The 22,534-nt window shown below is 26.7% G+C and overlaps 1 protein-coding gene across 1 annotated transcript; it reads left to right on the top strand.

Annotated features, from left to right (window-relative positions):
* Positions 1-17,016: 17,016 nt before the first annotated feature.
* Positions 17,017-22,331, top strand: LOC145833671 (uncharacterized). The gene is made up of 8 exons (XM_082940823.1): positions 17,017-17,151; positions 18,855-18,904; positions 19,214-19,321; positions 19,978-20,060; positions 20,232-20,343; positions 20,700-20,840; positions 21,128-21,231; positions 21,567-22,331. Exons 1-8 carry the CDS (start codon positions 17,094-17,096, stop codon positions 21,718-21,720), a joined length of 810 nt encoding a protein of 269 aa, XP_082796949.1. The 5' UTR covers positions 17,017-17,093; the 3' UTR covers positions 21,721-22,331.
* Positions 22,332-22,534: the final 203 nt, after the last annotated feature.

Raw genomic sequence — 22,534 nt, 5'->3', positions numbered from 1 at the left:
AAGCTTTATTTCAAAGTTAATATGAATTCGAAAAGAATAAAAAATACGTATTTAGATTTTATTAAAATCTACAAGCAACTTTTTTTTTAATGTTAAATATATTTTATGGTATAATATATTTGCTAAAACTACTTATGTTTTTAACTTTATTTAAACCATATCTCAAAAAATGTTTAATGTTTTGCAAAAATAAAAAAAGCGGCTTTTAGATATTGATAGGACTTACATATGTATTTTAAATATTTTAAAACTATGCATTTTTTTTTTCGTTGTGACCTTTTCAATTTTTCTTCTAAGAACTTGAGTTGTCGGAATATGAATTGTCCGAATTTCGATATTCGTGCAGCCGATTTATAACGATCATACTTGAACTAACTTATTAACACTTTTTCTAGTGTAGTATAAAATATTTTGCTATGCTAAGTTTGTATATAAGTTATAACAATACACATTGAATAACTAAATGTAATAAATGTTTTAAATATTTACTTATTTAAAAATTTCCAAATATTTTTACGTCAGTAGTTTTTTAATGTGCCATATAAAGAGTTATAAATTTTTACGTTTACTATGAATTCAACAAAAGGTTTTTATTTTCAATTTAAAAACCAGGTCGTCTAATAATGTTTAATTTTTTATTTGTCATATGAACGCGTAATTTTTTTTTTATTTAATTACACTTTTCAGTTGCCATATTTTAATCAGCTGATAGAAACACGTATTCAAATACATGCACAAGCATCTGTAAGTTCAAAGAATATAGCTCTAGCAATCTTCCTGTCGTTAGATTTTAAATGATAAACTAACTATGTTGTAATTCTTAGTGAATTTACAAAAAATTTGTTGAAGTGGCAATACTTTGAAATGTCATATATTTAGTAAAAGAAGTTCTTTCTGCATCTATCATCCTATCATTGTAATAAGTCTGCCTACCCTCTTTTGTAGAAAAATATTATTTAGACGAAATTGTATTTGCTATAAAAAGCTATCTTGTTTTAAATTTATGTTTTCCTGCACAGAAGTAGTTAGTTTTGAAACCATTTATAATCTAAAATGGCAAATGAAGATAGGAATAGAATTATTCAGTTGTTGTTTAATTCAGTTGATGTTCAGTTGATGTTGGAAGATCTCGCACGAGAAGGACTCCCCGAAGAGGAAGATGAGGTAATTTAAATAAAAATAATTATTCAAATTTTTTTTAAATATGTCATTTCAATGTTTTGAATTAACTAAAAGAAACATTTAATGAAACAGATGTAAGAATGACTGTTTTGCTGGACGTTTAGATTATAGTTTACGTCAATTAAAATTATAAACTAGCTTAAATATATTAAAGTGCACACTTTTGAACAAAAAAAAATAAAATAAATTGTTTTTCTGACTATGTTATTTGACTATATTATTCACCCTAAATGTGCAAAATTTGTCTGTAAAATGTAGGGCAAAATAAGACAGCACATTTTTGTTTGGTCATACTGTAAAATTCATAAAAGTACATATGATTCGGATGTGTTTTAGCTTTGTTGAAAAAAGATTAAAAAAATAAAAAAAGTTGCTGCCTTAAAAACTGATTTCAACCAAAAAAATTAGAATTTTTTTGATATTTCGACTTAAAAAGTAGTAAAATTACTTATACTTGTGCTAAATTTATAATATATATCTTAAATAAAATGTTATAATTGAAGGCAAAATTAAACACATTTCAACTTTTTTTGTTGTACTATGACATCATTATTACACTAAATATACCAATTTTGTCTGTAAAATCGTATTTTTTTTTTAATAAAAAGCAAATTCTTTTACTTCTTTAGTTTTAGTTTTTTGATTTAGAATATAAAACTTGTCAAGTCAGCTAGGCAAAAAGATGTCATTGATGTAATGTCATTTCATTTGCATGTTGATATATATAATAAATACATTTTAAATCCCTTTTCGTTAATAAAAATTATAATTGTTGAGAGAATTTTATATAAGTAAATAGAATAACAATTCACTGCTACGGTTTTAAAACTAAAAAAGATATGATAAAGAGAATTAAAACATTTAAACAAACTTACAAATTAAGTTTTAATTTATTTATATGTACAATACTTTTAAAACTTTAAATAAAAGTAATTTAAAAACAGTAACATACTTAAAGCTAAAAAAAATAATACAGATAAACATTTATTGTTTAAGTACATGAACTGTTTTGATTTAAAGAATAAAATTACATTAAAATTAATAAATTTACATGCACTTTCTATGATTAGAAGTCTAGATCTTTTACTCCTAGACACGTGCTCTCAATAATCAATATTTCTAATAACGGAAAGTGATTTAAAATATATTTTATATATATACAAACATGCAACTTAAATGACATTACATCAGTAATTTCTTTCTGGCTAGCTGACTACACACATATTATATTCTAAATCAAAAAACTTAAAGTAAAAAAGAAGAAGAATTTGCTCTTTATATAAGATAAAAAGTACAATATTACAGACAAAATTCACATATTTAGTGAAAAAATGATGTCATAGTACAACAAAAGCAATTGAAATGTCATTAATTTATGCCTATAATTATAAGCTTTCAATTAAGATATAAATTATAAGTCTAGAACAAATATAAATAATTTTATTACTGTTTTAGTCGAAAAATCAAAAGTTTGTGATTTTTGGGGTTAAAAAAAGTATTTTGGGTATCAACTGTTTTTTCGTTGCAGAATTATAACTTTAAAAAAAAAAATTTTAACTAAGCTAAAACACATCCGAATCATATGAACTGATTTGAATTATACAATAGGACCTAAAATAATGTAACGATATTCCAAGTTTCACTTGAAAACCGTTTTGTTTCTAAAAGAAAATTGAGAGTTATTGCAGTTATTAATTAAAAGCACTTATAATTCCTGCCCGGGAAAAGTCTGATATAACAAAAAGTAAGAAAGAGAATGAGAACGCACTTTTCTTTTATGACGTAAAGAGTATAAAAGAGAATAAGAGCGCATTTCTCTTTTGTGAAACTCATTGACGAATTTTTTTGTTATTGTTTTGAGTCACAAGCTGATAGTACAGACTGAGAGGTGTGTTGAACCGCCAGGAGCTGCAGAGACTGTTTTCAAGAAAGACACTGAATATTGGTATAGATTTGTTTAATAAAGCTTTAGTATATATATTACAATTGTATTTGTTAGAGTTAAAGATTGTTATTTAAAGAAAGTTTTGTAATTCTCTTAATGTACATTTTATAGCTCCTTTGATTTTCAACAAGTGATTTACTTAAAGCATTTTTTAAAGTTTATAATATAAAGCATTTTTCACATAAGTGACATACTTTATAGTTCTTGTATTTTTCAACGCTTGGTTTTGCATTTAATATTTAGTATTTCTTAAAATATTATTGAGTTTTTTATAGTAGTTATTATACAGTATTTGAGTACACAAATTACATATTTAACAGTTCTTGTGATTTTTACAATTGGTTTTGTATTCATAGAAGTTCGTTTAATAGAGAAACCGACTCAATTGTTGTGCCTGGTTATTTATATCTAGTAATACTAATTCTAGATTAGATTAGTAAATATTTCAAATTCCGATAGTAAAGTCACACTTAAGTTAAGCCCCAAGCATGAACGTGCTGGGGTAAATGAGCCTTTGGAAGTTGGGTTACCAACCCCCACTGGTTTCAATGGCGTCTTCGAAAATATGAATCATAAATCTTTTGATAAACTGTTGATGGAAAAAATGTCATAGGGGGTCACATAGAACAAAATGCCATAGGTGGTCATATAGAACAAAATGCCATAAGGGGATCTAAACAAATTGGTATGAGGGGTGAACAGTACAATGGTTATGCTATTCATACACAGCAAGCTGATAGTACGAGGACCTTGATATAGCTGAGCTCCGTAAGCAAGTTGCACGTGCCAAAATTAGGGCAGATACTAGGGCAGATACTAGGGCAAGGGAAGAAAAAAAGCAATTAATTGAACAACTACGCTTGTATGAGGACGAAAGCAACAGGTCCATTTGCAGTATACCACCGTCAAAAAATGTCACCCATGCTAGTTTTTCTCCAATAAATCGTTTCATAGGGCCTAATGAATCATACATGGCAACTAATAAACACCATGATGATGTAACATATGCTCGACTTAAGAGAGTGAAAGATCTATCAAAACTGTTTCGTGACATCCCCCTAACTTCCGAAACATACAAAATGGAATTGGGGTATTTTGAGCACCAATGTGAAATATACGAGATTAGAAACGAACAGACAAAGTACGAAATTTTATTACAAAATTGGCCTTAAAAGGATGTCAAAGACTTCTGGGAGTCAACTTCGAGGCAGGAAAGAAACTACAATAATTTGTACCGCTTTCTGCAGGACAAAGGTTGCCCTTTACTATAAATTTTGAGGTCCAGAACGGTGTCTAACGCACCAATAAATTACCAAGATTTGTGTATGGAAGCAACAAAGTGGGCAAAAGCAACTTTAAATGATAGGGTCAAATTTTTCACTTGCCACTTGGCGCCAGATAATCTTAAAAGTGAGGTCCGGGCAAACTTTGGACATAATATTGAAGAATTTCACCTCAGGATAGCAGCAACCTTTGTAGGTCATAAAGAGAGGCTCTTACATAACACACAAAATATCGACTATGGGGTTTGCGAGCCACGCTTCAGAACAAATAGAACAAGGAGACACAACAACGCAGGCTGGCATGGGAACCAAAAAAAGTTTTGTATTGATTTTACTAATAACCAACCTGATCAGCAGCATAGTAGGCTTAGTAGCGACAAACGCTCAAAATTTCATAGTGCAAAACTTTGTGACTTGCATTTAGCCCATGGTGAAAATGCATTTAAATATAAAATGCCTGACTCTTGTCCAATGGCCCACCTCATAAAACATCAAAACCAAAATATTTACCCAAATGAAGATAAAAACAGAGCAGTAAAACACTGTTCATTTGCAACTGCAAAACCTGCTTCTTTTAAACCAAGAAAAGAAATACAAAATCTCAAACCTATAGCTCCCAGAAAAATTTTATAACATGGAGTAACTGGCCGAGTTGTATGGTTTGATGTAAGCAAAGGATATGGTTTCATTCATCGTGATGACAAGAACAGCGATGTGTTTGTACATCACACTGACATTGCTAGAAACAACCTTGAAAAGTATTTAAGATCACTTGCCCAAGGTGAAGCTGTTTAGTTTGATGTAGTGTGATAAGTACCAAATATATGCCACAAGCTACAAATGTAACAGGACCCTACTTCAGACCATTTTAGACTTCAAAATATGTCCCATATAGGTGGCTAAGCTATAACCAGAAGTTTGACAGGTACCAGAACCCTCAACAATCATGTTATTTGGCCAATGATTATTGCAAATTAAGATACAAAAAGCAGATAGAAAAACAAAATAATAACAAGATAAAACACAACCACCAATTAACTCATCAGGTTAAAACAACTAAAGTTAGAAAAATTCCAAATAGAAACAGCCAAATTGATTCTTTAAACAAATTAAATGCTAGTTCAACAGGTTATAAACCTATTAACAATAATAAAGAACTGGTAGAGCCTCAAAGAGAAATTTTAAATCTACATATAAAGCAATTTGAGTTGATAAAAGAAGGTATAAAAATTGAAAAAAATGTTGAGAGTATCAAACTTAAGAATAGGGAATTAACAAATAAATATTTAGAAAGGCCAATGTAAGATAATAGTATTATAGGGGTAAGTTAGGCATGGTAATTGGGTGATTTTTTCTTGCGTCTAGTTACATTTTAATATATGTTTGTTTTCTTCAACCTAATACTGCAAATTTCTGCATTTTTTTAAACTCATGTCTAAAATTATATTTGAAATTAACTTCTAGTAAAAGCATTAAAACATTTTAAGTATTAACAAAAAATATTATAATTTAAAAGAACGGATTAAAATCTGTTATTTGTTTATTCCCAGTTATCTGAAATCTTGTTGTGTTATTTTTTTTTGTTTTTTTGATTGTTTTTGAAATGCTGGGGTAGAGTTCAGTTCCCATTAAATCAAAAATGAAGTGGGGTATGCATTCTCTTTCAAAACAGCGGGAAGAGGAAGTGTAAGAGGTTTTCACTTGAAAACCGTTTTGTTTCTAAGAGAAAATTAGTTATTAATTAAAAGTGCAGTATTTAATTAAAATAGTTATTAATTAAAAGCGCTTAAAATTCTTGCCCGGGAAAAGTCTGATGTAACAAAATGTAAGAAAGAGAATGAGAACGCACTTTTCTTTTATGAAACTGACTGACGAAATTTTTTTATTATTGTTTTGAGTCACAAGCTGATAGTCCAGACTGAGAGGTGTGTTGAACCGCAAGGAGCTGCAGAGACTGTTTTCAAGAAAGACACTGAATATTGGTATAGATTTGTTTAATAAAGCTTTAGTATATATATTTATTATTGTATTTGTTAGAGTTAAAGATTGTTATTTAAAGAAAGTTTTGTAATTCTCTTACTGTACATTTCATAGCTCCTTTGATTTTCAACAAGTGATTTACTTAAAGCATTTTTTACAGTTTATAATATAAAGCATTTTTCACATAAGTGACATACTTCATAGTTCTTGTATTTTTCAATACTTGGTTTTGCATTTGATATTAAGTATTTGTTAAAATATTATTGAGTTTTTTATAGTAGTTATTATACAGTATTTTAGTACACAAATTGCATATTTAACAGCTCTTGTGATTTTTACAATTGGTTTTGTATTCATAGAAGTTCGTTTAATAGAGAAACCGACTCAATTGTTGTGCCTGGTTATTTATATCTAGTAATACTAATTCTAGACTAGATTAGTAAATATGTCAAATTCCAATAGTAAAGTCACACTTAAATTAAGCCCCAAGCATGAACGTGCTAGGGTAATTGAGCCTTTGGAAGTTGGGTCACCAACCCCTACTGGTTTCAATAATATGCTGCTGTACTCCCTACCTCTACATTTTACAGACAGTTTTGCACATTTAGGGTGATTATGACGTGATAATACATCAAAAGCAGCTAATATGTCTTTAAATATACGTCAATAAGTATAACTTTCAATTAAGACATAAATTTTAAGTCTAGAACATGAATAAGTGATTTTATTACTGTTTTAGTCAAAAAATCTAAAAGTATGTGATTTTGGGGTGAATTTAGTTTTTCAAAAACAATGTTCTAATTTTTTTTAGATTCTTCTTAATTAAGCAAAAACGCATCCAAATCATATGTACTTTAATGAATATTATAATATGACCGAAAAATGTCCTGTACTCCCTGTCGCTATTTCAACTCAAAATTAAAAATACCTTTAATTTAAATAAATATAAAAAGAGTTAAAGAAACAGATATACGAAAAACTGCAAACATAAAAAATTATTTCTTAAACTATGTTAGTTATATAGTTTCAAATTGAGAGTTTTTATTACACACAGTGTTTTTCGCAATTGCAATGATTATGATTTGAAAACTTAAAGAAGTAAGACTGACAAATCTATATATACTACTATTAAGTGCTAACAATCAGAACTAATTATATTTTATCAAAAACTGATTAACTTTTATGGTTCTATCAAATCAACAAAAAATCCTAAATGCTGATGGCCAATTATATAATTATTAAAGAGATGTTATTTAAATAAAATGGTAGTTAGGCTAAAGTTATATAAATAAATATACATATATATATATACATACATATACCTTGTAAGAGGTGGTTTACAAAAAAAAAGTAAAATAAATAATTTTAAATAGAAAAAACAAATACGATAAGAACTCTCAATTTGAAATTGTCTAATTAATGTTTATTTGCTCCTTTTCAGTTGAACTCTTTACTGAGGAATCATAACTCATTATCAAGTTAATACAATTTTATAAACTAAGCAATTTGTAGGGTTTCGATCTTACCATGACTCCTGAGAGATTTATCCGGACTGAAAGACGCCTCAGGGAGGATGGTATCGATGCCAGGTTTGATCTTGAAGCGAGACGGCAGTATCGAGATTGGATTGCACAATTGAGGCTCACGGGTCGCCATGTGGCAGCTTGGGATGCCATAGAAAGACGAATTGAAGAAGAAAGTATAGTCGGTTATCCCGAAAATCCAGGTAGTCACTTACTTCTAATTATTCTAAAAGTTTTACAAATAAAACGTTTGTTCGAAATTATTCTTTTCATTAATAATTTAATGTCATAGAGAGACCTTATGAGATAAAACCAGGTAGTTACTTCGTAATAATTGTTGTAAAACATTACACTTTAACACCGCCAGGGCTAACTCCAGCGAGAATCAAACTGTTCGAGAAGTTTTCAGCGGACGAGTCACTCGCAGGTGATCAGTGTCCCGTGTGTCTCGCTGAAGTGAAAGTTGGTGAGGAGTTTCTCGAATTGGGGTGCCACGAAAAGCACTTCATGTGTGAAGACTGTGCAGCTGGCTGGTTCAAAAACCACAAGACTTGCCCCATTTGCAGACACAATTTCGTTGACGCTGAAGATAATTAGTGTAAAATAAAAATCTAGTTTAGTTCACACGTGTGAATTTATGTAAACTTAAGTTGGCTTAAAATTTTAGTTAACTTAGAATTCGCCTACATTTTTTAGAGTAAAATAAAGGGATATTTAGTGTACATTGTAAAAGTGTGTATGTTATGTTAGTTAATTTTATAAATTATTTACTTGACTATACTTTTAACGTTCTAAGTATTAAATAATTTCAATAAAAGCGTATATTTGTTACATTAAATGTATCTCTGTTAATTGCAATTAGTAAGAATAAAATATTTTAAATAACTTTTTTATGCTTTCATTGTACTTAAAATGTTCTATATACGTTTATATGATCAACATTTTTTCATTAACCTTAATAAGGGATCTCTTAACTTAAAGCCACTTAAAAGATTAACTGATGTTGTTATTTTCGCATTAGCCACTAGTATATGCTCTTACTAGGGTTGCCGATAAAAAACCTAACTAGAAACTTATAATTTAAGTTTTTATAGCAACTTAAACTTTACTTATGCATAAATTTACTATTTCAAAGATTTTTTAGTATGTCACTTTAGTTATGATTAGAATTTTTAAAAACATATAATAGTGAAAATAAAATAGGGTTGCCACTTTACTTGGAAACCTAGAAAAACCTGAAATTTGTCAATTTAGGAAAAAAACCTGGAACTTGAGAAATTTAAAAAAAAACCTAAAAAAACCTTAAATTTCGAACAAAAATCACTAAAAAACCTGGAAAACCAATTTTCTCATGTTTTGTAATAAACTTTGGATTGGATCAAAAATTTTATCATATAAATAAAAAAATTTTGTCATCATCAATTTTTTTTATTTAAAAAATACTTAAAAAAGATTTATTGTATATTTTTTAATACTTTTATACTATTTAACAACTCAGTGAACATGTATATCCGGCCTGCTAAACTAAATTTTAACATTATTTTTGTGATAAAAAGAACTAGACCTAGTTTACGATAAATTTGTAACTTATACTAAACATAGTAAAAATAGCTAACATAGATTTATTTTTATAAATTGAATTGTGTAATTAAGTAACTTTTGTAAAATAAATAACATTGTGTGGTCCGTCATAGACTAAATTTTGCACATCTGGTCCCTGACTAATATTTTTTTATAGTACAGGGTCTTTGTTATGTTCTTAATAGTTTAACAAATGTTTTTAGTCTTTTCGTTTAAAAATAAAAAAATAAACTTAAAAAATAAAAATAACCACAAAAAAAACTACGTTATTTGTTTGTGTGTTTTTATTTGTACATAACTGTACAGTACTGTTTTAATTCAGCTTAGTTCAGGTAGTTGTAAGTTTTTAGTTAGATAGGTGTATTTAATTTTTGATTTGTTATTTCTATGGTTAGTTGTTCATTAAGGTGAACCTTAGGTAAGATTTGAAATAATGATTTGCCATAATGATATAAATAAAAGTTCTTAGTAAACTCTGTTCTGTTTAGTAAAAGACCTAGAGGAGCTGTAAACAATAGTTTTATAAGCTTAAAATTACATGAACCGATAATTTTTAGTTATATTTATGATTGAAACATTGAATATTTAGTTTGTTGATAATTAGATACACCCAACAAACATTTCAACTTTAATATTGTGCAAGAAAATAACTTACTTATTTTATATCAAACAAACAGTTAGCTGAAAGTTATCTAGTATCATATAAACTAGTGGCGACGCGTGGTTTTTTCGCTAGGTGGTGCGGAAAGTTTTCAAAACACTTAAGTTTGATACTTAAAAACTAATTAAAATCTAAACTAATACTATTATAATAAGTCGTTTGTAAACAAAATTTTGTTAAAAAAAAAGCACTGCCCATGATACCAAACTATACAAGTTTAAAAACGATTTTATAACTAGGCATGACAAATAAAGAGTTACAAATTAAAAAACTACTTTAATTTCTGAGAACGGGTCTAAATTGCATGAAAACAAAAATGCTCGAGGTTACAAAATTTCACGAGGGGATAAAATTGCACGAAGACGATTTTGCACCAATGGTCAATTTTGCACGAGTTACATTTTTGCACGTGAGTAAAAAATAGAAATAAAAAATAAAAAGAAACAAAGTATTATAAAATAATTTAATAAAAATATAACATAAAAAAAAGTTACTTACTAAGGGTAAGGGTTAGGAGCAGGCGTGGTAAAATTTGAAAATCAAAAATTACAGCTGTTTTGTCACTATAGTAACTAGAAAAGAAAATTAAATAATCGTTTCTAAAGTTTTTCTTATATTTTACATTTTATTAAACTTCATAAGTTAATATTTATTACCTTTTTTGTAACAAATTTACATTAATGTTAAATTAAATAAGTTTTACTTTACAATGTACGTTATCATTTTAGTATCTTGGTTTTAAAATTAATATTTTTTATTATAATATTTATACAAATTTGCTTAATTTTTTTTTAACAACAAAAAATTAAGTCTTCTTAAATGTTTTTTAGCTTGAAGCTTTAAAAGGATAAAAATTCTTCTACAGTATAAAATTATTTTCTTCTACAACTTTACCTTTTATTTATAATTATATTTATTGACTCTAATCTTTTTACATCGAAGTATTTAAAAAGTTAAATACATAAGTTCTTTAAAGTACAGTAAACTTGAGTGTTTTGACATCCTTGTTAATTAACAAAAGTTTGAAACAACATTATTAAAGAAATAGTTTAATGTCTAATGCAGGGTTTCCCAAAGTGGGCGATATCGCCCCCCTGGGGGCGATTTTAGTATTTCGGGGGGCGATAATTAGTAAGGGGGCGAAAGGGTGGGCGATAACTAGTAAGGGGGCGAAAAGGGGGCGATTTTAAAATTTTGGGTTGTCATAAAATTTTTACTTTTTATTTTGCTATTTTACTAATTTCAGCTTGCTGTTAAATATTTGACCCTGTGGTAAAACTTAAACAAAAAAGTTTATTGTGTTTATGTAAAATAAAGAGAAAAAATCAAGTACTTATGACTCCTACTTTCCAGTTAATTACATATTTTCAATTATATATTTTCTTATTTAACACTTACATAGATTATAGACGATCGGAATTCTTTTCACTATTTTTTAACCTTACATATATGTTATTTAGGATCATAAATGGTTTGTAAAAATCTATGTTTTCTATATTAACTACCACCTCATGATATTTCCAATTGTTTTTTGAAAAGTCATTAAGTTAGACTAAGAAATAAAACTATACAGGGTTGCCAATTTACCTAGAAAAACCTGGAATTTGACAATTTAGGCAAAAAAAAAAAATTTATCTGGAATTTTTAACAACTTCAACATATTAAGTAGTAAAATTTCAATTTGACAAAAAAAAGCTATCATATAGATAAAAATATGGATCCCTTCGTGGCAGATCTTTTTGAAGGAAACGACTCACAGGAAACCTTCTCCGACTTACAAACTGACCTTGAACTTAAAGTATTTTTTTTCCAAAGAACGAAATGAAAGCTTTTGGACTTAACAAAAACTAAGGCAAAAGTATCCAATCATTTGAGAGGAATTTAGATTGCTGTGTATAGTTTTTCCTTCTAGCTATGTTGTTGAGAAAGCTTTCAGTTTAGTTATCAACATCTTGAGCAAAATATCTAATCTAGATATTTGTAAAGGAGGTGACTTGAGGCTTTATATGACTGATTTAGAATCAGATTATAAAAACTTACAAGCATTCATGAATCTCATCCTTCGCATTATATTAGAATTCAGCAGCAGACATTATTTTATGAAAGTTTTTTTTATTTATTTGATCTTTTTAAATACCTCTTGTTTAACCTGGTTTGTATTGTATTTAAGTAGTCTTTTTATATTAGAAATTCTTTTAAGTTGTTTATTCTATAACAGGTTTGCACAATGCCTAATAAATATTAATTACAGTAGACTTCCTTTTGAGTTCGCACTTATTACCCAAAAAAAGTGCAAACTTATACTTTCTTAAATTTAACTTAAATAAAGTCTATTACTAACTAAGTATTAATAAAACAAAAAATACACAATATTTAATAGCTTATATAGATCTTTTTTTTATGAATGTTTGATTTATGTTTTAGTTCATTACATGTTTATTCATAACGTTATTGCATATAACATATTTAAATTTATCATTTTGTAAAAAATAATGGTAATAGTTTTTGAGTTTAAACTTTTTTATTTTGTTCAAAGTGCGAATTGAAGAGAAAGTCTACTGTATTTATAAAATGTTTTATCTTTTAAATATGATAATAGCTTTGTTTTGACCGGGTTAATTTTGAAGTTTATATTTGTCGATCTACATTACACTAAAAGTTTTTATAGCATAGTGGTTAAAGTATTGGTTTGAAAGAAATTTATTTGACATATTTTTGTTATTACTTGTTTAATCTGTATAAATAAAAAAAACTTTGATAACCATTAAAGTTTTTACTTAAAATTTTTTTTTTGGTTTTAAAAGAGTATAGATTTGATGTCTCTTTTTGAAATGACTTCAAATTTTTCATTTAAAAGATAGTTAAACTCAAATTTATTTTCTAACTTGATTTATTACTGTTATAAAATCTATCAAAAAAAATTAAATAATTTTAAACTAATTATACAACTGTTCTTTGTTTTATTTTATTTTTTAATATATTAGCAATTAGAATATGTTGTTTATTTCAATAGTTCAACACTAGCTTTTAGTTTTTCACTTTTTTGTTCTAGTAAATTATTATAGGCTAATAACTAGAGAAAAAATAAAACTAAACAGTATTAAATAAGCAATCAAAAAGACTTCTACAGTTACAAAAAAAATTTAACACAATTAAAAGAATTTTTTAATTGATTACTTTCTGTTCACAGAATTAACTGTAAAACACTTGATTTTTTTTGAATTTAAATGAAGAAAAAAAATATTAAAATTAAGTTTTAGTTTCCTAAAGGTTATTTAAGTCAAATACTTTTTAATGGTATTCTACTACAAAACATATAGTTTAAAAAGTTTAGAATTAAATTTTGCAACTAACTTGCTTATAATATATCTCAGCATTGAAATTAATAATTTTACTGCATTAACAGAAGCTTTTGATAAACCCACTTTTCATGTGAGATAATCAACCAGTCGGTCAAACTTCCTAAAACTGGATCAGCAATAATGTTTTAATATCTATTTCATTATGTTTAAAAATTATGTTCATTCTTTTATAGTTTTTTAATCTCTGGTATTTAATTTTAGAATATGCCTATTGCCTATTTATAAAATGATTTAAGTATTTTGTGCAGCTTATTTAGTATTCACTCTAAATGTCCGAAATTTGTTAAATGAGAGATAGTTATAATGTCAGGTTTCAGTTAAGATTTCAGATGGGTAACTTACGGTCCTGATCCAATCAAATTTCGACCTGCAAAGTAACTTGAAAATACTTGTGCAAAATAAACGAAATTTAGTTTTTTGATGCTTATGATTTAAAAAAAACACTTTCAATTTGGTTTTCAGTTACTTTAGTATTTCTAAGATCACAATAATAGTAAATCATTTTATTACAATTATGCTCGAGTTTTTTAGTTTTCTATATGTTAATTTTTTAAATTATGCAGTCCACAATTACATTTTTTAACGAGTTGAAACAATAAAATATTTTTTAGTAAATATGAATTGCTGACTACAAAAGTTGTCAACCACTACCCTAAAAGTTTCAAAACAATTCATATTTTATCAGGATTGATTATGATTGCACAAGGCTTTTTAATATTTAAGTATTTTAATACACTTTACTAGGCTTATAAGAAAACAACATAACTTATTTTCTCAAGCCCTGTAGACTATTTTGAACACAGCCCAAAAGTGCGTGTATAAGAAATACCAGACTAAATTACATTTCGAACACATTTTTTTTGCTCAAAAGTTTGTACTCAAGAGAAAAATTACCTTTTAAAATTGTGGGGGGGGGGGGGCGATTATTTTTCAAATTTCTGAAAAGGGGGCGATTTAGTAAATGAGTTTGGGAAACCCTGGTCTAATGTATAATATTTATAGTGAAGTTTACTTAATGAGTTTTGTTTCGTGTATGCTTTGTCCACAAATGAAAGTTGTAAATTAGTAGTCTGAATTTTTCTAATGAAATAGTATGTAGCAGACATGTTAAAAAGCTCTGCTTTGTTTACTCGAGCGTGAAATTACTAACTTGTAACAAACCAAAGTTTATACGCTTCATTGCTGAATTACCATAGTAACTATTAGCATTTTACCAACTCTGGTATGTAGTATAAGGTTGTGGGTATAATATAGATCAAAAGCTTAAATAATGAAATTAAAAAACTGTTGTTAAAATCATTTTATACCTTAGAATGAGAAAACAATCTTAATATAAAAAGCTAGTTATAATAAACATGTTGTAAAAGTTTATTGATCTTTTAGGTTTAAGTCCTATTGCCGGGTGTTTTAAATAGTACTTGTTTTAGTTTTATTTAAAGGCGGCGCTTTTTACCATGTCTGGTTAGGAGTAACAATGATAGTAAAAATAAAAAAACATCTAATAAAAAAAGAAATAAAGCTACTGACCAAGGATTAGGGGTAACAGTGAGAATAAAAAACAAAATATAAAATAATATTAAAACCAAAAAAAAAAAAAAAAATTAACTTTACCGACCGAGGGTAAGGGTTAGGGGTAACAGTGGTGAGAAAAAAAAATCGTGCAAATATGTGTCTATGCAAAATCGTCTGCTCGTGCAAAATTGTCTTTTTCCGCAAAAAAGACCCTTCGTAAAAAGTATCTTCGTGCAATTTTGTGAACTCGTGCAACAGACAGCTACCCTTAATATCTATAGTTATATTACTACTTAACAACCTCATATACGAAACAAGTATTTTTTTACATAAGTTTGCTCACGGGCAGCAGTTATTTCAAATAATTGCAGAAAACATCAAAAGAATACAAGTTTTAATCAAAAACTTGATAAAACATGCGAATACGAAACTTTTATTGTTTCTAATGTTTTAAATATGAGCCTTATTGTAAGTTAGTAGCACAATTTATTTTAAAGCGACTCTATAGATAACTCAAGTTGTTTAAATATTTTTTTGTATTAGTTAAGATTAATTAAATAGAAGCTGGGTATCATAGGGGTGGGCTTTAAACTACCTCGAATATTTTATTTTGTGTTAAAGCATTGTTTATACAAAATCAAAAACAAGAGTTGAACATTTGAAAAGCAAAAATTAAGCTTATTTCTTCTAAATAGCATAAGTAACTATAAATTAACTAGGCTTGAATCTGTGTAAGACTTGCTAAATACTTATAAAAACTAAATTTCTGACAGATTTTTATTTAACCTCAAAGCTTTTGAAAATGTATTTATATTAAACACTTACAAATAGAAAAATTGTCTGATTTTACTTCTGACACTGTTTTTGTTGTCTAAAATTGCTTTATATTTTACGATTTGCTTAAATTTAGCACATAACAAAAATAAGAAAAAAAAAAAAATTTGTAACTATATCATTAAACATTTTAAAAACTTATGCTGTTTGTTTTTCAGCAACAAATAAGAGTTTGTTGTTCAAATTTGTAAAAAAAAGTAAAATGGGCTTTGAAATGAAACAGTTTAAGACCATAGTACTCTTTGTTTTAAAACCATCGGCTTGTTGATCTTTTTTACTAAAATAATCTTAAGTAATTCAGTTTAATAATAACCTGGTGTGAAGCAATTAACATACGTGAATTAATTATTGTAATATTTGAATATAATATATTTGGGCTACTTAAAAATCTTACAAATGACTATTTTAAAGCTTAAACTACAGTTTAATGTTTTACAAAAAGATCATTTAAGTATTTTTGTTTTTATATGCGTATTTTTTATAAAATAAATCTATACGTTCAGCTTCTGTTGTTAACATTATAAACATCTCTATATACCTAGGTTAAAATTACTTTCGATTATTATAGAACTGTATAGTAAGAAAGCTTTTGCTTAGAATTAACAATAAAATATAGATTACTTTATACATTTTAATAACTACACTTTATTGTTTTTAACCTCAGATTAAAGAATGTTTCGAGAATAAGTTCAATACAAGTTAAATGATTAAAGTTTTTTTTCAAAAATATTTTCTATATTTTTCTAATGTTTACACTGTATATTGCATAAATAAAAAAATTAATTAAAAAAAAATAAACTAAAAGTATTCCAATCCCAATTGAGTACATAAATGAAAATCAACTACATAACATCAATCACACAAATTCCACTTAATCACGCGAAAAACATTTTTCCAAAAATCAACTTAACTATCTAAACATTAGTACAACACTACTTCCTACTTTCTAAAATTATCCCAGTTGTAACAACAATCAACATACTACATGACACGCTGTTTTCACTTTAAGCTGAACTTGAGGTAAAATATGTTCATTCGGGCGTAACAAAGTTTGTACAATGACTTGTAAGCTATTACAAGTGCGCCGCGAAATACTTGTTGTTTTTGAGAAGAAAAAAGGAAAGTTGTTGATTAAAACGTAAATGATCTAATCTCGTGAAATAGTTTGAGTGCTTTAGTTCAGCGTTATACACTAAGATATTGTTTACTGTACATAATTGTAGTAGAAGAATGATGAAGTCAATTTCTATTTGTTTGTTCTGTGCTTTTGCACTTGCTAAGTTTACAAGTTAGTATCAAAAGCTTTTTGTTTTATTAATTTTATCAATTATTTTAGTTTAGAAACATCTTTATAAACTTTTACGTTATTCTAGCTATTTTAAAATTACATTCTTTTTAATTTAAAAAAATAATACTGATAACTGAAATGTGTTGAACAATTAAATACGATTTTAACTTTAAAAATACTTTTGTTTAAAACCCTAAGCTTTATTAACCATCACACTTATTCAAGTAACAGAATAACTCATTTCGATTGCATAAACATCGTTTTTGCTATTTGCTTCAAGTATCAGAGAAAGTTTACAAAAAAAAGATTATGTAACAAAGTTTTGTAAAATAAATACCAAAACAAAAGAACTAATAAAAAATAATTTTATTTCGAAACCAAAAAGTTTTAATTTTTATTGATTGTACATTTAACTACCACGAAGAAAAACATTACAGTCGTTGCAGTACTTTTATTTTTTAGTCAAATTACGCAAATGTTTTTATATTCAACTCGTTTAGTTAGTCGTAAAAAAAAACTTTTATTTTGTTCAAAATAGTTAGATGATTTTCAGTGAAATTTTATTTACTTCGATGTGTAGTTAAAAACAAAGTTTGATAATTATAACGCAAAACTCATTAAAATTGGTTTAAATATGCATTAAAATTTAGTTGGATCGAAGCAAATATATATAAATAACTCAACTTTGTTAATAATCGTAGAATTTAAAAAAAAAAAAAACTTAAAATTGAATATGGACATGGATTAAGATATCAGAATAAAACCAAAGACAATTAAATTATAAATTATTATCTGAAGAATAAACACTTAATTATCCTTTTCGAAAAATTAATTGATTTAGATTTCTATTTTCATTAAATTATAGTCTTTTCGGTTTTATAGTTGAAGACATATTTTAACTCGGTTTTGTTGTTGTCGTTTTTCTAATAATAAAACTTTAAAAAGGTATATTTAATTAAAAAGCTTAAACTAGATCTACATGCAAATATTTGTTTGTGAACTTTAACCAATAGTATGTAAAGTAAATTACTTAGTTTAAAACATTAAGAAAATTTAAGTAATTTATATATAAACTCTTAAATTATTTTAAAAATAGTTGTTTTTTTCAAAAATATTCTTTTAACTCTTAATATGTGAAAACTATTGACATATTTTAATTTGCGTTAAAAAGTCATAGTATCGACTAGAAATAAAACAAATTTAAAATATTTTTGAAATTTTATCTCCTACAAATACAATAAATACATCTTATTGCAAATTATTATAGCGTTTAAACATTGTATACTTAGGCAGACTTATTATTTTAATGTATTGATAAAAATAAATCACCTGAAGTTAAAAGTTAATTTTGACTATAGATTTAGTGAAGTTGAAAGCACTTATCAAAACAAAGTGTAAACTTATAAAAAACTATCGCAGCACTAAACTTATAAGTTTTCGGTTCGAAATACTTTTTTTTTGACATTATTACATCAATATTTAATATTAACTTAAAAAGCAAATATAAATTATTTTAGTTACATCTAAAGTGTTTTTTACGAATAACTACTTTAATTAAGTGCATCTTGAGAAACTGTTTTACTAAAGAAAATAGGCATACGTCTTAGTTTAAGCATAAATTTGTTAATTTTGAAAAAAAAAAACTCAAAATAACAACTACTAATATACAAAAAAAAAAATTGAATTTTAACATTATTCTCCAGATGCTCAGTTTTTATACCCAGCAGATGCAAACCCTCCAACTTTTAGAACTGTGAGTAAAACCTTTATGTGTTCTTAAAAACCTGGTTAATTTTTTATTTTACATATGTTATAAAGTATAAAATTCATCTAAAAGTTATAAAGCAAATATTTTCGTTAGAACTAATCTTTTTTTATAATTTTAGCTATATTAAGTAGTTTAGATTTTCGCTGTAAGACACACTGCATTTTATTTAAAGTTTATAAAGCAAATGTTTAAAAAAAAACTAGTTGCATTTATCTTATAATCATCAAAAAAAAATTGACGTCATAAAGCACCTATTAAGTCGTCACAAAATAAGTACTAACTATGACGTAACAGACTTTGGAGTGTTTCCAATGCGAGGGGGAAGGTTGTGACACCGAACAGACGATCAGTGAAGATTCAAACAATACAGACACTTGCACACTTATAAGGCCAGGGTGTTGGGTTAGATTGTAGTAGTTGTATAATATTTTTAATTAAATTAACACAGACACTTGTACACTTATAAGGCCAGGTTGTTGGGTTAGTTTAAAACATTATATGACAGTCTTATTTAAAATAACATAGATAAATGCATATTAATCAGGCCAAGAATGTTTGGTTAGTTTAAAATAGTTATATACTATTCTTAATTTAAAAAACATATATAAATGAACGTTAATCAGGCCAAGAATGTTTGGTTAGTTTTACTTGTAAAAAACTTTAAAACACCTAATACTAGATGAAATATTTTAACTTTTTTTTAGTTATATTTTCTCAACAGTACTTTGTATTTTATCTAAATAAACCCATTTGTCGTTAAATAAAATCTTTGGCTTTAACCAGCTTGGTTGTTTTAGTATTCTTACCATCTAAAATTGTTGTTAACAATTTTTTAATATTAGCTAAAAAAATATTTATTAGATCAATTACACTTTATATTTAAATGAATAGTTTAAGTTTACTCTTCATTTTCGTCTAAAAAGAGAGATATATAAACTTAGTCTGTATGTACGTCTGTTAAAAATAGATAAACGTTTTTAAAGCTTTGTTATTTTGTTTTTATAACACAAGAAAAAGTATTTTGAATTTAGTTAAAGTTATGTAATATCTCTTTTTAGATCCTGCAAAACCAGGTAACAAAACAATACACTCGTTCATGCACTCAACCCTCCTCAATAAGACAGGGGGTATTCTGTAACAGGTTTGCTACAATCATAAATCTTAACTAAAACAAAGTAACGTGTAAGTAACATTAAAACTCTTAGTTATCATCACAACATGAAAATTTATATTACCAAAATATCAAAAAACGGACTTTTATCGGATAAATAATGTTATATCATATTTCTAACAAATGTTTATATTTATACAGGCATATCGAAGGAAGAGAATTTTGTTACGCTTACGACGATGGAGAAAATGGAAGAGTTAGAATATGCGCTAAATGCTGCTTTAATAACAGGTGTAACAACGGATTGCTCACTGTAAGTATCTATATACATTGCCTTGATCCAAATAAGCTTTTAAATAAAAAACACTTAAATAAATGTGGAAAGCTATACAGTACTAAGTATTTTTTTAAACATAAATTAACAAGATATAATACAATGAACATAATAAGTTACACAACGCACAAAAAAAATTAGAAATAAGTCTATAATTTACAATAATGTACAAGTAACTTTTTTTTATTTTTCTAAACTTTATAAATCTTTTACTAACTTGTAATGAATATAGCTCTTTTCACACTACGTAGTTAATAACTTGATTGTATACAGTGAAGTAACATAGTTTTGTAATAGATAATAAAAACCCTTTTTTACTATGACATTGCTAAAAGGGTGAATCAGACCCAGAACTGACAACATGTGTTGCTTGTGATGGAAACAGAGATGAGATGTGTAATCAGCAACAACTGATTTCAACACTAAACAACTCAACTTACACAGAACAATGTTTATTTCCCAACGCTGACTGCTGGGTTAGTGAACTTTTAATCGAAATATTATAAACAAATAGTCACTTTTATATACTACACTGAACTACTAATGCTAAAAAAGAGTGTAAACGTTTTTTAAAACCTTAAAAGTAAACCAAGTAAACTGTTTTAAGTATTTAAAGAACAAGGATACGATAAAAACCCTTCCTAAACAGCAAGTTATACAAAAATTGTAGTCGGTAATTAGTTAATATCAGTAAGTAATTCAGAATTAATATTTTTTTAGTTTATATGACTTTGTTAACTAAACTCTTGACTACAAATAACAGAAGGAGAGAAGAGTAAGAAATGGTAACGAAATATATCAGAGAGGATGCCAGTTAATAGAATGTAATCAGGCAAACAGAGCTGAAAACTGCACATTTAATGAAAAGTTTGTTTTAGTTGCATAAGTCTCTTAACATTTAATAGTACTATTAATACTATTTACCGTTAAATTCCGAAACTATTTTAAGAACTACAAGTGTATATATGTTTTATATATATAAAAGACCACAACCAATACAATTTAAATAATACAAATATATTTAAATTTAAATTGCTTTAGTTAAATGAATAAAAAAAGGCATACTTTAGCATTTTTATCCTATGTTTTTGGTTATTACAGAACAAATAATATTATTATTTTTGTCTAGTTGTTTGAATGTATAAGAAATTTTAAAGCTAAACCCGTTTTAAAATTTCTATTTTAAATTATTAAATTTACAGTCGCAACGAACAACATTGCGTCAGCTGCTGCGAAAACCAACTCTGCAACCGGGTGCAGTTCGAAACCCGGTCTTCCAACGACGCGGCTTCAACACGTAACTATTACGTCATAACCACTTTATTCATGATCGTTTCCCACTTTCTATCGTTTTAGTTTTTTTGCGTATCTTCACTTTTATCTATGCAATATTTCTTTGTTTAAGAAATTTTCTGTTTCTTCTGCCCGCATTTTAAATCATTTAATAACTTTGATGATCTGACACCTCTTGGTTTTTTACGTTAAGATAGACTTCGTTAAAAAAATGTTCATACTGTACAGAAAAACACAGTTTACAAAAATTCTAGCACACTTTTTTTTTGTGAATTCAACATAAGCTAAAAACTAAAAACAAAAAGACCACCAAAGATTTAAAACATATAATGTGCATAATATTTAAACAAAAGATTTAAAAAAATTAAGCGCAAACTTTTATGAGCTTATTATTAATCCAAAAAGTTAGTTTAATAAAACAATTTAATATTGTGACTAAATTTAAAGTTTTGTTACAACGGAGCTGTAGCTTTTACAGAACTAAAAATATCATTTACTTTTAAATGCCACTTTTTCATTTAGTTTGTTGATCATGTTTTTGTTGGTTTAACGAATTTGACCCTGGAATTTTGAAAATTTAAACTTAATTAAATGTTGTTTTAATAAATAGCAATGTTTGTGATATTTATAAAGAAAACTTTTTTTTAATTCTCAAAACGCTAGCTAAAATTATTTTTTTTACAAAACAAATATTTTAATTTATGATTAAACTAAATTTCAAAACATTTTTATAAATTTAGTTCAAAGTTTTAAAATATCAAAATTATCTTCTTTTTGCTTTATTATAGTTTACTTATTTATAAAAGGTATGTTTCCTTTTATAATTTGTTATAGTATACTTAAATAATAGTAGTACTTTAGTTTTAACATTAACTAA

Source organism: Thalia democratica, chromosome 1 (assembly GCF_965202585.1).
Source record: "Thalia democratica chromosome 1, ktThaDemo2.hap1.1, whole genome shotgun sequence".
In the NCBI taxonomy this organism is placed as follows: Eukaryota; Metazoa; Chordata; class Thaliacea; order Salpida; family Salpidae; genus Thalia; species Thalia democratica.
This window is presented reverse-complemented; position numbering and strand designations above follow the sequence as displayed.

Excerpts from the sequence above, each read along its gene's own strand:
- LOC145833671 (XM_082940823.1), top strand. The coding sequence starts at position 17,094 with ATGATGAAGTCAATTTCTATTTGTTTGTTCTGTGCTTTTGCACTTGCT. Across the intron at positions 20,061-20,231 it reads CAGGGGGTATTCTGTAACAG|GCATATCGAAGGAAGAGAAT; the intron begins GTTTGCTACAAT and ends ATATTTATACAG. Across the intron at positions 21,232-21,566 it reads AACTGCACATTTAATGAAAA|TCGCAACGAACAACATTGCG; the intron begins GTTTGTTTTAGT and ends TTAAATTTACAG.